Source organism: Nannobrachium achirus, assembly GCF_963921795.1.
Source record: "Nannobrachium achirus genome assembly, chromosome: 22".
Classification (NCBI taxonomy): domain Eukaryota; kingdom Metazoa; phylum Chordata; class Actinopteri; order Myctophiformes; family Myctophidae; genus Nannobrachium; species Nannobrachium achirus.
Window position 1 is genome coordinate 15,764,977 of NC_137829.1, and position 14,742 is coordinate 15,779,718.

The 14,742-nt window shown below is 40.9% G+C and overlaps 1 protein-coding gene across 1 annotated transcript in view; it reads left to right on the forward strand.

The window, feature by feature from the left end:
• Nucleotides 1–14,742, forward strand: part of LOC308307447 (titin-like) — a gene marked incomplete at both ends in the record, with an annotated part of 241,805 nt that overhangs the window by 84,054 nt on the left and 143,009 nt on the right. The window contains 13 exons of the mRNA XM_080752712.1: nucleotides 1,645–1,854; nucleotides 1,983–2,060; nucleotides 2,473–2,499; nucleotides 2,830–2,886; nucleotides 3,332–3,379; nucleotides 3,523–3,570; nucleotides 4,583–4,636; nucleotides 5,771–5,842; nucleotides 6,413–6,598; nucleotides 7,113–7,178; nucleotides 7,565–8,053; nucleotides 8,341–8,688; nucleotides 9,915–10,216. Coding sequence (XP_080608838.1) covers nucleotides 1,645–1,854; nucleotides 1,983–2,060; nucleotides 2,473–2,499; nucleotides 2,830–2,886; nucleotides 3,332–3,379; nucleotides 3,523–3,570; nucleotides 4,583–4,636; nucleotides 5,771–5,842; nucleotides 6,413–6,598; nucleotides 7,113–7,178; nucleotides 7,565–8,053; nucleotides 8,341–8,688; nucleotides 9,915–10,216 — 1,985 coding nt within the window. The remainder of the gene's footprint in view (nucleotides 1–1,644; nucleotides 1,855–1,982; nucleotides 2,061–2,472; nucleotides 2,500–2,829; nucleotides 2,887–3,331; nucleotides 3,380–3,522; nucleotides 3,571–4,582; nucleotides 4,637–5,770; nucleotides 5,843–6,412; nucleotides 6,599–7,112; nucleotides 7,179–7,564; nucleotides 8,054–8,340; nucleotides 8,689–9,914; nucleotides 10,217–14,742) is intronic.

The window sequence follows — 14,742 nt, forward strand, 5'->3', positions numbered from 1 at the left end:
GATCAGGATATCATTTGTTACTTTCACAAGTGCTGTCTCAGTGCTATGGTGTGCTCTGAAACCTGACTGGAAAGTCTCAAATAAATTGTTGTGTTGTAAAAAGTCACACAACTGCTTGGCAACTGCCTTCTCAAGGACCTTAGAGAGGAACGGGAGATTCGATATAGGTCTATAGTTAGCTAAAAGACATGGATCGAGAGTAGGCTTTTTGAGAAGAGGTTTGATTACTGCTACCTTAAAGGACTGTGGCACATAGCCTGTCACAAGAGAGATATTTATCATATTGAGTAAGGAAGGACCGATCTGGGTCAGGACCTCCTTAAGTAATCTAGTGGGGACTGGATCGAGGAGACAGGTCGTTGACTTGGAGGAAGTGATAATCGAGGTGAATTCAGAGAGCTCGATTTGGGAGAGACTGTCCAAGTACACACTAGGCTGCAAAGCCACTCCCGAGGCCACATGTGGACCAGTAGGAGACAAAAGCAGTAGATCATCGATTTGATCTCTGATTTTCTTGATTTTATCATTAAAAAATCCCATGAAGTCATTACTACTGAGAGTTAGCGGAATACGCTGTTTCACAGAGTCACGGCCTTTTGTCAGCCCGGCTATGGTGTCAAAAAGGAACTTGGGATTGTTTTTATTTTCCTCTATTAGGGATGAATAGTAGGCAGTTCGGGCATTGCAAAGGGCCCTTCTATATAGCTTAAGGCTATTCTGCCATGCTATACAGGATTCGTCCCGTTTGGCTGAACGCCATATTTTTTCCAGTTTGCGCGAGGCTCGCTTAAGGCTTCTGGTTTCATTGTTATACCAAGGGGCTAACCTCTGTTGCTTTATTACCTTCTTTTTAAGAGGAGCAACAGAATCAAGTGTCGTAAGAAGCGAGCTTGTGACACTTGACATCAAGGTTATTATATTTACTTACATTTTGATCTTTCTTTTGACTTTTTGTTTAAAAGTTAGTTTACTATTTTAGTTTTATTTAGTTTTATTTTACTGTAAAGGCTTAGTTTTAGTTTTAGTTTTTATTAGTTTTAGTGTTTAGTTTAAAATATATAATGCATATAACATGGGGTATTTGTCAGGGACGAGATAAAAAAAAGTAATATTTATTTCATATCCTCCCAAAATACTGGACTTAAAACTGAGAAAGATGAAAACTAAGGACATTATCTCTATGATTTTAGTTGTTATAGTTATTTTTGTGAACAAACAATAGAGTTTCAGTTAGTTAATACAAGATAACTTATACAATTGGGGTGGTTGTATTTTGCCTTCCTGCTCTTCTATTGAGACATTCAGATTGTGTCAAAGGTCATGTCTCACCTAGACACAGGATCTGACTCGAATTTGACATGATTGTCAAGATTCAATTTATCCCCCGAGCAAGCAGGCAGGCTCTATTAGCGCAATGGTAAATATGTCAGCGCTTGTGCAGGAAATCCATGGCAGGAAAGCTTTAACTAAAATCGTTTTTGTTATTTCATTAGTTTTAGTTGCCTATAATAACCTTGGTTTTCATGTGATGTTTTACCAAAATAAAAATTAAAACCCATTCAAGAATTTTTTTTCATACATCCTCCATTTGGGGAGATCCGACCAACACATTTACCATTGCCCCATTGTCTATCTGTTTCTTAGCTGAACAAATTCATTTCACCAAACGCATCCACAACATCGAGGTGAACGAGCGGCAGTCGGCCACCTTCGAGTGCGAGGTGTCCTTTGACAATGCGATCGTGTCGTGGTACAAGGACACGTGGGAGCTGAAGGAGAGTCCCAAGTACAACTTCACCAGCGAGGGTAGAAGACATTTCATGGTCATCAGAAACGTGTCCACCGATGACGAAGGTGTGTAAAGGGCCCGCTTTGCGTCCAACAACACCCCCAGGCAGTGTGTGGTTTTTCTCTGGACTCTTTCTCCCTGTGAACATTCTCCCTGTGTTAAAACGTCCTTCTTCGTTACTAATCTCTTCTAGGCGTGTACTCAGTCATTGTGAGGTTGGAGCCCAGGGGAGAGGCTAAGAGCACTGCTGAGCTATATTTGTCGGGCAAAGGTACCGTCTGTGTGTGTTTGTGTGTGTGTGTGTGTGTGTGTGTGTGTGTGTGTGTGTGTGTGTGTGTGTGTGTGTGTGTGTGTGTGTGTGTGTGTGTGTGTGTGTGTGTGTGTGTCCTGTGTGTGTGTTACATCTTCTGAGTAAATAAGTGTGTTGTGTGCATATGTTTTTCTTCTCCCTGGTCGGATCCTCCCATACACCTGATTGTCCGGGGGGAAGCAGCTATTTAGCGTGTGTGTGTGTGTGTGTGTGTGTGTGTGTGTGTGTGTGTGTGTGTGTGTGTGTGTGTGTGTGTGTGTGTGTGTGTGTGTGTGTGTGTATGTGCGTGCGTGCGTGCGTGCGTGCGTGCGTGCGTGCGTGCATATATGTGTGACATCCAACGTGTAATATGTTCAATGTTTCCTTTTCACAGAAATTGAACTAGCAAGGCTCCCCATGAGTAAGTTTGTCTTCTTCTATGTTGCCCGCAACCCTTTTTTAATCCAAATAGCAACAGTTCTGATTAATCAACAAACAATTTAACACTAACCTGTATTAGACAAATTGCCTTAATGCAATCTTGAAAAAAAAAAAACAATAGCTTTTTGCAATGCAGTATATGCATAACAATAAATAGTTAAAATGGTCATTAACGCTATTCAGGATGTATTACTTTTAATTATATATAACATGCTTTTTTATCATTTATTCTACCTTACTAGCAAAAGGAAAGTGTTTTTGTTTTTGTAGACTATATTCAATAAACCTTACTTTGTGCAATACTCTGTAGCTGTTCCAGACTCTTCAGTTAAGAGGCCTGAAGTGCCTTCATCAGTTGCTATTCAAGGTAAGACAGGGAGTTACTTAATCCCTCAGCCCTATATTCTGATAGTATTCATTGCTCTGCAGTATTTGTTCAGTAACTCTCCAGGCTCTTTAATAAACAGAAGGTACATTTTCAGGTCAGGCTATCAATTTCCTCAAATCAGGAGAGAGAACTCATACGGGATACAGGATAAGCCAGTGATATTGGAATTGATGAAACAAAGACATTTGCAGACAAAATTGGAACTGGATAAGTGGGTTCTCTCCATCTCACACCTGAACATTTATTGTCTGTTTATTAAAGAGCTGGAGAGACAGGGATACCCCTATTACTGAACAAACACTCCATAGCAATGGTTACTATCAGAATATAAAGCTTTAACCTTTAAAAAAAAACTACAACACCAAAACAAACAACACATATCAAACGTATGTTTATAATATTGTCTGGCCTTTGTCTTTTAAAGAATCATCTGAGTTCTATCAATATGAAGAACAGCAAAGGGAACAGAGAGGTACATATTTTACTAACACCACTTATTTATTATGGACCTTATGTATTATGTACCTTATCCTCAACATTTAGCTATAGAACTATAAACCAATGACCGCTGGTCAAAGCAACCACAGCTATCAAACTAAGTGCTGTCCATTGCAGAATCTGCAGTGTATTCCTATGAGTATGAAGAGGAGGTGAAGCAGAGAGGTAGAATATTGTTTTTATCCAACCCCATCCTCATCCTCTCCATTATCCTCCAGCCTCTAAACTAAACAGACCTGGGCGAAACCCTGTATGCTGTATTACATGCTGTTAGCATGTGATGTCATGGTTAAATCATGAACTCATAATCAGCCATGACGTGATGAATTACAATAGAATATTATGTTATGTGTACTAGACAGCTGGTAATGCTGCAGTACAGTATTATTATACGATTGAAAGAAAGAAACAATGATAAATTATTAAACCTTACCTTAACAGCATTTGGTGAAAATTGCAGATTTACAAGCTACACGGCTATTTTTGTTGAAGAGATTTGATGTAAGGGGGGAGGTGGGGGGAGTAGGGGGGCCTAGTATAGACCCCTCTGGGACTCCACTGAATAAAGTATAGGGTTTAGGTGCTCAAGGAACATTTTGATACTTTTGCCCAAATCTGCCTCTAATATTCATCGTAACAAAATGGATCATGGTTTGTTTGTAATCAGCGTGGTGGGTGTTACTGTACGTGACAGTGGTGACGTGTTTAACTGTGCATGTGGTCCACAAAGTTACATTTTTGTGTTTGTATGTCCTTATGTCCACTTAAACATCTTCAGTCCGTCTTATCATTGTGTCCAACAACAGTCACTCACTCAATTATACTCATGTTGTTTACGTCTTGTGTCGTCTTGTCACTTGTGAATTGTCTTAATGTCCCCGCCGGTGAGGGCTGATTAGACCGGTGGTTCTCAAAATATTGTCATGTCATGGGACCCCTAAATTGTTATTTATTTGGTTGTGGACCCCATCTGAAAAGATTTTGTGCCAGGTACCCCTAAGGTTGGCCAACATTTGTACATTTTCGAAAATATCTACAAGCTCATGACGCATAAAATAAAATGGAACCTCCTCAAATACTCTTAGGGGTGACCCTGTACCCCATTTTGAGAACCAGTGGATCAAAGATGTTCCTATCATTGTGCACCAACTCATGTTGTGTCATCTTGATCATTCAGTAGAATACCAAAGCTGGACAGAAGAGACGGTAACACAGGTGTCCACAGCTAAAGGTATCTGATCATTCACAGGGATGTCTTTAGAGTACTTCTAACACCTCAGTGTGTGTGTGTGTTTGTGTGTGTGTGCGTGCGTGCGTGCGTGCGTGCGTGCGAGTGTCATGTCTACATGTGTTGAGCCATTCTTGGAGATATAATCTCGACCCTGGCTCTCTCTTTATGTGTGTCACGTTCATCCAGTCTGTCTGTTGTGTGTTTGCAGCTTCAGAAGCAGTTTGTTGTTGACCCAACAGTACTGCCTCTTCTTCTAACGCCTATTGTATGTGTCAGAATCAGCTTCATTGTCACATCACAAGCATCTATCATTTTGTAGCTTTCAGAAAAAAAGGTAGGTAGGATAAGAGGAAGTGGAAAGAGCAAGGCGAAAAAAGCACAGTAGAGAAACAGGTGAAAAAGAAACCAAAGCTACTGTACAGTACAGTAACAGGTACAGTATGTACAAGAGGTTAGACATGAGGTGCAGCAATAATGTGAGGATAGCAGCAGGTGCAGTAGTAATTGTTAATCATGTGTACTTTTTCTGTTAAGCACTTGGGCTTTGTTTCTGCACTGTAAAGCACTTTGAGCTGGTGCTATACAAATAAAGTGTATTATTATTATCATTATTATTATTTTAACTTACATTTTGTAACCTATTTTTCACCCGGTGTCAATTATCTAATGTAATACTGGACGCTACACTCCCTCTGCCAACCTGGGGAGACAACGGACTGACCTCATGCTTCCTTCTATGCATGAGGACTCCAAGTCTCTTCTTTTCACCTGAAAGGGGGGAGTTTCCCCGGTTGGACGTAGCGTGTGGAAGGAACACGTTATTCCAACCAGTTCCTTTGTCCTCCATCAGGTGCTTCGGCTGGCCAGGGGGAGGCAGAAGTAGAAATACTAGCAGATCAACAAGCTCATAACGTGTCGCTTAAAAATATGGAGTTTAAAATATGGAAATAAGAGGTTTCTGGCCAACAGCAACGATATGACACACAGGACTTAGTGCAAAGATAGTCTCAGTTGACATAATCGACATACAGTACAGTACTCCTTGTAATGCCTATTGAATGCAATTACCCAATGATTCTTCATGGTACTGTAATGTTGAGATTATGTTGAATGTGCTTCTTCTTGTCCCGTCAGTTCCCAGGGTTGCAGTGGAGGAGACGGTAGAAACCAAGAAACTAGAGATGAGAGAGGAAGTGCCAACCAAAGGTACTGCCATGCCGCATTCCTGTCCTGTCCTGCCTGCCGCTCTATTTCCTGGCAAATTCATTTGTACTTTTGTCCGTGTGTAAACTCTGTACTAAAATCTTCAACCATGTATTCTTGTCAACATGGTTGTAAATGGAACCTTGCGTTTACTCTTTGAATCTGTTGCCTCTTCATTTTGAACTAATATTGTGTAGTAAGTAGTGCAGTCATTTTCATGATTAACTATATTGTCTAGTAGTGCAGTAGTTTTCATGTTTAACTGTTGATATTGTCTAGTAGTGAAGTAATTTTCATGTTTAACTATAGATATTGTCTAGTAGGCCTAGTGCGGTAGTTTTCATGTTTAACTGTAGATATTCTCTATGTAATGCAGTAGTTTTTGTGCTGCTCTGTACATTAAATATTGTCTTGTATGCAGTAGCTTCTATGGCGACCTTTTGCATTTATCCATTACATCTTTTTCAGTAGTTTATCTTTTCTATTCGTGCAAATGCATGATGCTTCTCTTAACTGGTGCTAGGCTAATACAGTGCAAGGCTAACAGAGTAAGTTTCTTTTAAGTTCCGGAAGCTCAGAAGAGCCTGGAGAAGAAGCCAGCAGAGGCTGTAAAGAAGCCTGCAGAGGCTGTGAAAAAGCCTGCAGAGGCTGAGAAAAAGCCCACAGAGGCTGTGAAGAAGCCTGCAGATGCTGTGAAGAAGCCTGCAGACGCTGCGAAGAAGCCTGCAGAGACTGTGAAGAAGCCAGCACCATCTAAAGGTAACTGTGTCTGCGTGTTTTCAGTATCATTAACACCATTCATATACAGCTCCATAACAATGAAAACTAATATATGTTTAAATGTACTTGAATGTAATGTACTTGCCTTACAATTACAATTTACAATTTAGGCTTAAGCCAGAGCGACTCTAGCCTTGATTTAACTTGTAATTTAAACTAACCATCTCTACCAACTCATGTTAGTGTGTTAAAATCTTATTCTGTACTCTGAAAACAGTTCATTTAACTTTACTAAACTTTTCAAGTTCCTGAAGCCAAAAAGCCGGTAGAAGAGATTGTCTCTGCAGTTTCGCTTCCAGAGAGGGAACCTTCTGCTCCTAAAGGTAGCGTCCACATGTTTCATTCCTGTGTAACCTCTTTGCTAACATTACCCTCTTATTCATTTTGCTTCATTAATTTGCATCGATCTGTCTGTCTTGTTGATCCTGATTTCCTTTGGTGTTCCTACCATCCCATTGTTTTCATGGTGCTTATGATCATTGTCTTTGAACAGACGAGGTTAAGAAGCCTGCTGTTCCCACTCTCCCTGCTGGGAAACCACAAGAGGTGCCAAAGAAAGGTACTTGTACTGATACTTTCATTGATAGTTTTTCACTTTTAGCTCCAGGTCTTAATGTTCCTACAGCTTATTCTTGCAGACATATTATATGCTGTTGTGTATCTTCTCACTTCTTAACCATGATTGTCTGTTTCGTCTTAATTAAGTCACTCTGGACTTAAATCTTAATATATGTTCGCCCCATTATGTTAATCTTTTGTACCATCTATTGTACGTCTGGATTTTGTTTTCTCTGCCACTAGTTTGTCTCTACATTTCTTTGATTTTCATATTCTTGGCGGTTTGAAAGCTTCTTCTTAATCTTTAGATGGTTGAATGTTATCTACTGTATGTTTCATATTAGCTTTTAGCTAATGTTACTGTTAATGTCACTGTGTTACCTAAAGATGAACGCAAGCCTCAGGTGCCAGCAGAGGCTAAAGTGGCCCCTGCAGCTAAGCCTGAACCTGAGTCCAAACCTAAACCTGCTGCAAAGCTTGAACCAGAACCTAAGCCTGCTCCAAAGGGTGCACCAGTACCCAAAGCTGCTCCCAAAGTTGAACCAGAACCCAAGACTGCTCAGAAGGTTGCACCTGAACCCAAAGCTGCTTCCAAGGTCGAACCAGAACCCAAGACTGCTCAGAAGGTTGCACCTGAACCCAAAGCTGCTTCCAAGGTCGAACCAGAACCCAAGACTGCTCAGAAGGTTGCACCTGAACCCAAAGCTGCGTCCAAGGTCGAACCAGAGCCCAAGGCTGCTCCAAAGGGTGCACCAGACGCCAAGCTTAAACCTAAAGAGGAACCTGAACTCAAGCCAAAAGCATTAGCAAAGGAAGAGGTTGAGCCAGAAGTCAAGCCAGTGCCAGTAAAGAAGCCAGTGACCCCACCATCCAAAGGTATTTCCTGTCATCTTCCTGTGCCTGCTGTGGCCTTTATTTAAGTAGTGGCTTAAGCGTCCGTCCGTCTGTCTGTCTTTCTGTCTGTATGTGCTTGCAGTGCTCTTTATTTAAGTCGCTGCAATTCTGTCTGTATGACTGTCAATGTCTTCTTGTGTCTTTTGTGTTTGTATACTGTAGCTTCTATCATGGAAGCGAATCTCTTTTATACAGTATATGTGTGTGCTTTTATGTTTTTCTTTCCTCTGCCCATATGGTATCTAAATCGATGTGCATGTCACTTTAAGTCCCTGAAGAAGCCCAGAGGCCTGATGCTCCAAAGGCAGAGCCACCAAAGATCAAGCCTGAACCAGCAGTTGCTAAGTCCGAACCAGAGGTCCGTAAACCAAAGGCTGCTGTGTCAAAACCTGAACCAGAGGCTCCAGTTCCAATGCCCAAGCTGAAACCAGTTCCTAAGCCAGAGGCAGTACCCAAGACAATGGAGCCTGAAGTAAGAAAACCAGAGCAAGCTGTGTCAAGACCTGAACCCACGAAGGCCAAACCAGAAGCTTCACCATCTCCTGCTCCAAAGGAGGTCACCCCAAGAACAGAACCTCCACCAGCACCCGCTCCTAAGGAGGTCACTCCAAAGACAGGTATATGCTGGGGTCTGTCGTCACAGACAGCTTAGACCTCTTAATTCCCCTCATTGTTCTCATCCAGACTGATATTCTTATCACCATACTCATGATGCCACTTAGCACTTAGTCTGTTTGCGCTAGCAAACTCTATTTAACTTTAGGAAATCTTTAAAACATCTTTAAAAAACATCTTGTATTGTCCCAACATGTTTGTGTCAGTATGATACAGAATGTTTGAGCTTGTCTTATTGTTCCTTTTTGCCTGGTGTCATTTAAAAGTATACAAATTCAGAGGAGAGAGCTTTTAGAATCATCTCCTTAAAATAGTTATCCATATAGCTCCAATAACCCACTTTCAAAGCCTAGTCTTTCTGCACAGCACTTTGACCTGTCCTTTTTGTGTGTTGCACATACAATATGTGTTTTCTTATATGGGCTGACCAAGGTCCATATAAGCATTTTGGTTGTCTAATTTGTATCTTTTTACATAGTTAGATACCTTCAATTATCTGATAACTTGCATGTTTCTTTTTAAAGTGCCAGAAACACCAAAGCAAGTTGTTACACCTCCCCCTCCAACTGCAGTTCCACAAAAGGTGGACAGAGCAGAAGTAGAGCCTCAAAAGAAACCAGTCACAACTAAAGGTATCAAACCATTGAAGCCTAGCAGGCTGTCAATGAGGTGTGGGTGGTGAAGCGCCCCCCATGCTCTTCCCACTACTTTTACACTCACATCATCCTGACTTTTAGTATTCGTCTGTCTAATGTCTAACCTCTGGCTTACAGAGATATGGGGTTGTTAGTCAGTAGTCATGTGTTAGTTTGTCAGTTGCTTGCTGTATTATACGTGTGTTTGTTTGTTTGTTTGTTTGTTTGTTTGTTTGTGTGTTTGTTTTTGTGAGGTTGTTTGATGATACCTGGTTGTCCCAGGTATCATTTTCCATCTTTGCACTCGCTAGAGTGTAGCCATTGTCCAACTGTTTTATTGCAGTATCTGTTCAACTTCTAACAAACCTAAATGGTTCTCTCTTAAGTTGTGGAGGAACAGATACCAGAACCTCCAAAACCAGCCAAGAAACCAGAGGCTTCTAAGAAAGGTAGATTCATTTCTTTAATGGAAGTATCTTCAGATGGTTTACATGAATTGTTCACCACTGTCTCACTTGTCTTTATTTGTGCGACAGCACATTTGCCTTTCTTTATAGTTGTCTTTTGTGTGTTTGTGTGTTACCCTCTTAAAGTGGTCATGCCTGAATCGAAATCTATTCCTGAAGAGGTGCACCTGAAGAAGGTACCTCAGAAGTCTTCTGATAAAATACCTGTACAAGTATCTGAGAAAGTAATTGAGACGGAACCCAAGCAGGGACCTCAGAGGAAAGCGGAGAAGATCCCAGATAAAATGTCTGAACATGGTCTTGAGAAGATGGCCCCCAGAGAACCTGAAGTGCCCCTCCAGGAAGCAGTTGAAATTATTCCTGTGCACGTTCCAGAGAAGGAACCTCAGAGGTTACTGGAGAAAACACCTGAAAGAGTTCCTGAAAAAGTAGCACAGAAAAAAGTACCTGAGAAGGTTACAGAAAAAATCCCAGAGAAAGTACCTGAAAAAGTAGCGCAGAAAAAAGTACCTGAGAAGGTTACAGAAAAAATCCCAGAAAAGAGAGTGCCTGAAATACCACAGAAAAAAGTAACAGACAAAAAGGCACCTGAAATGGTTCCCCAGAAGGTTCCAGACAATATAGAAAAAATTCCAGAGAAGACGCCTGTGCAGGTTAAGGAGTTGGTTCCGGAAAAACTACAAGAGCAGAAAGTATCTGAAAAACTTCCTAAAAAAGTACCAGAGACAAAGGCACCTGAAATGGTTCCCCAGAAGGTAGAAAAAATACCTGAGAAGATGCCTGTGCAGGTTAAGGAGATGGTTCTGGAAAAACAAGAGAAGAAAGTACCTGAAAAAGCACCAGAGACAAAGACACCAGAAAAGATAGAGGAGATACCGGTGCAAGTTAAGAAGATAGAGCCTGAGAGGTTACCCACGAAAAAACCTCAGAAGATTGAGTCTGACAAGATAACTGAGAAAAAGGCTGCAGAAAAAGTACCAGAAAAAGCACTTATTACAAAGATCCCTGATAAGACACCTGAGAAGAAACCTCAGAAGATACCTGAAGCTAAGACTAAGCGGGAAATAGCGGAAGCTCTTCCTAGAGGTATACTTAAGTTAAACCTCAGCTCTTAGCTCACATATTTCTTACTGCTTATGCCTTCCTGTGTGTGTGTGTGTGTGTGTGTGTGTGTGTGTGTGTGTGTGTGTGTGTGTGTGTGTGTGTGTGTGTGTGTGTGTGTGTGTGTGTGTGTGTGTGTGTGTGTGCGCGCGCGCGCGCGCGTGCGTGCGTGCGTGTGCGCGTGCGTGCGTGCGTTATGGGCGACAGTCCATCTGCGGCAATAATTCATGTGTCATGAAAATACTACACTTTCAGAATAGAAAGCATGTCATAAAAGCTCAACTTATGATATTGCAATCACAAAGTATTTTTGTGTCAACTGTGTAATTTCACTCTCCCTTGTGTGCAAAAAACAACAAATTTAAGAACCAGAGGTTAAGAAGATTCCCAAGAAGATTCCTTCTCCCGCTCCTGCTGATAAAGAGATTGAGTTACAGAAAAAGGCATCTCCACTTGAGAGAGGTACAAAAATGTTTCTGACCATTCGTTTACTCCCTCTTAAACATGAAGATAATACACCACAGGTGGATTATCTCCTCTTACATTATGTGTTGTTGCTCTTAACTCCTGTGCTTGTTTCTGTGTTATGTTTGTCATCTCTTGGCACCGCCGAATGGTGCCTTCTCTTCAACACATCTTAAACCTTAAGCCGTTTCCAGTTTTGTGAAGATTGAACAAAGGACAGGAGTTCAGAAGATACAGGAGGATTATCATGTGACAGAGAAAGTTTATTCCATAGAAGGTGCCTTAGAACATGAAGATGTGGTGGAGTATACAGAGGTTTCGTATGAGGAAGAAGAGGGCAAGGAGATTCCATCACTGTCACAAGTAGACATTTTAAGTTCCGAAAAACCTGGCCAGAGAGATAAGAAATCTGAGCCCAGAGGAGAGATATCTGTTACTGATGTTACGAAGAAGATAGATATCAGAGTGCCCAAACGTAAAATTGGTCCTAAAACAAAGGACACTGTTATAACAGAAATAGAATCTGAGAAGCCAGTTATTACAAAGCATGACAAATCTTCCAAACTGAAAAAGCCAGTTAGGGAAGAATCATTTTTCGGGAAGATTGACTCTCCAACAGAGGACATTATAGATGAGAGGAAAGATAGTGTGTCTGTAGAACATTCATCAGACGCAACAGAAGTTCCTAAACCAGATGAACAAGCCACTATACCAGTCACAAAAAGCAAAAAGCAGGCATTTGTTACCGCAAAACGTGTTCCTGACAGACCAGTAACAGAAACAGTAGTAGAGACTGACAAAGAATCAGAGCATCCTCGGAGGACAGATGCAGTAGTCACAGAGAGTAAGGAAGTCACAATGAAACCATTAAAGAGCAGGGAAGGTATTCCCGATAAAATAGAAGACAAGCCTCCAAGTACAGCCCCTATCCAGCAAAAAATTACAAAGAAACAAGAAAGGAAAATGTCAGGGGTCATTACTGCAGAACAGATAAGTAAAGATCAAATTGAGGGAAAGGAAACAGAGATACCTAAGAGAGGTCAGATAGTGGCTACAACCGAGGAAACTGCTTATTCATTTGAAGAAATACAGCCAAAGAAATCTTTTGAAAAAGAAAAACCAGCCGGTGTCACTCCACTAAAAGAGAAAAGGAAGCAAATTCAACAGGAAGAAGTTAGAGGCAAAGTGTCAGGAGCACCGTCGTTACCAGAGACAATGTATGAAGAAGAGGTCTTAGAATATGAGGTGCTTAAATCGGATGCTCCAGAGAAGTATAGAACTGAAGAAATTAGAGTTGAAGAAGTCCTTCCAAAGACCGTAACCGTTAAAGACAAACCTACCACAGTTTCACCAGCAAAAGATAAAATCGTGGATAAGAAACGCGTCAGACAAGAGCAGCCTGAAGTGAAAGACACCACAACTCCTGTCTCAGAAAAAGATGAGACTAGTGTGCCTGAAATCATTTCAATAAAGAAAGTTAAACCTAGTGAAAAGAAACGAGACACAAAGTTTAAATCTGACGAGATCATTGGCACAGTTCAGGAGACACAAGTGCTCAAGGATACTGAGAAAGACAAACCTTCAACAGTGGTGATTTCCAAATCAAAAACCGAAGTTAAGAAAAAGATCAAACCAGAGCAAATTCAGCAGGAAGAAGTTAGAGGCAAAGTGTCAGGAGCACCGGCGTTACCAGAGACAATGTATGAAGAAGAGGTCTTAGAACATGAGGTGCTTAAATCGGATGCTCCAGAGAAGTATAGAACTGAAGAAATTAGAGTTGAAGAAGTCCTTCCAAAGACCGTAACCGTTAAAGACAAACCTACCACAGTTTCACCAGCAAAAGATAAAATGGTGGACAAAAAACGCATCAGACAAGAGCAGCCTGAAGTAAAAGACACCACAACTCCTGTCTCAGAAAAAGATGAGACTAGTGTGCCTGAAATCATTTCAATAAAGAAAGTTAAACCTAGTGAAAAGAAACAAGACACAAAGTTTAAATCTGACAAGATCATTGGCACAGTTCAGGAGATACAAGCGCTCAAGGTTACTGAGAAAGACCAACCTTCAATGGTGGTGATTTCCAAATCAAAAACCGAAGTTAAGAAAAAGATCAAACCAGAGACAACTTTAAGAAAAGAATCAGTAACAGATATCGACCTCAGACCAAAAATGAGTGTGCAAGATGTTGAATATGAAACTTCAGAAATATACCAAGAATATGAAGAAACTACAACCGAGCAAATGGAATCAGATGCTGAAGCAGGTCTTTTCAAAGCCTCTCAGTCTGCCCTTGAAGAAGAAATATCAACACAAAGAGCTGATATGATGAAGGAGAAAGAAGTTCATGTATTTGAGGATGCAGTCGATACAAAACCCCCTACTTCGAAACCAGAGGAGAAGAAAAGGATTTACCCTAAACCATCTTCCAGAGGTATCGAGACAAAATGTACTATCCAACCATTATCATTCACCATCTTGAGCATTTCACCTCTCCATATTTGGGTTTGGGTTTAAACAGTTGGAACAGAAGAACCATCATTCATCCTCATTTCACTTATAAAACTTCATGTCAAATTCACAGTTTACTCATCGATTCAGCCTTGCTTTTCAGACTGTTTGTTCTGTCATTGTTTCTGTGTATAAATGTGTGTTAACTGTTTGTCCATTTGTGTCAAAATCATCTCTTTATCTTACAAACCCACTGTCGTGTCTTGAGCTTAAAAAGTGACTATTCTTTAAAGAACCACAAGCTAAGAAGATTCCCAAGAGAACTCCTGCTGCCTCAGCTTCTGAAACAGAGGCTCAGAATCTTATAGAAGAAACAAAGCCGGAGAGAGGTAAAACATAGACTAATGTCCACCTGACAGTCACTTTCATCTATGATGATAATACACCACAGGCGGAGCATCTGCTCCGATAGTCTTAGCTTTGTGTTGTGTTGTTGTTTTTTTAACCCATATGTTTGTCTTTTGTTTTGTCCTAATCTCTTGGCACCGCTGCATGGTGCTTTCTCTTCAAACCTCTTAAAAACTGCTTTAATCTTCAAGCTGTTACCAGTGTCGTCAAGATCAAGCAAACGACAGGAGCTCAAAAAGTACAAGAGATGTATTATGTGACAGAGAAAGCTTCTCCCATAGAGGAGGTCTTTGAACATGGAGATATTGTGGAGTATGCAGAGGTGTCGTATGAGGATGAAGACCAACCTGTGGGAAAGAATATATCACTGTCACAAGTAGACATTTTAAGTTTACCCGAAAAACCATCCGAGAGCGAAGAAGTGCCTGATATTATTACTGAGATATCTGTTACTGATGTTTCAAATAGGACAGGCTCTAAGGAAATGAAATGTCAAGCTATACCCAAAACAAAGGCAAACATTGAGGATTTA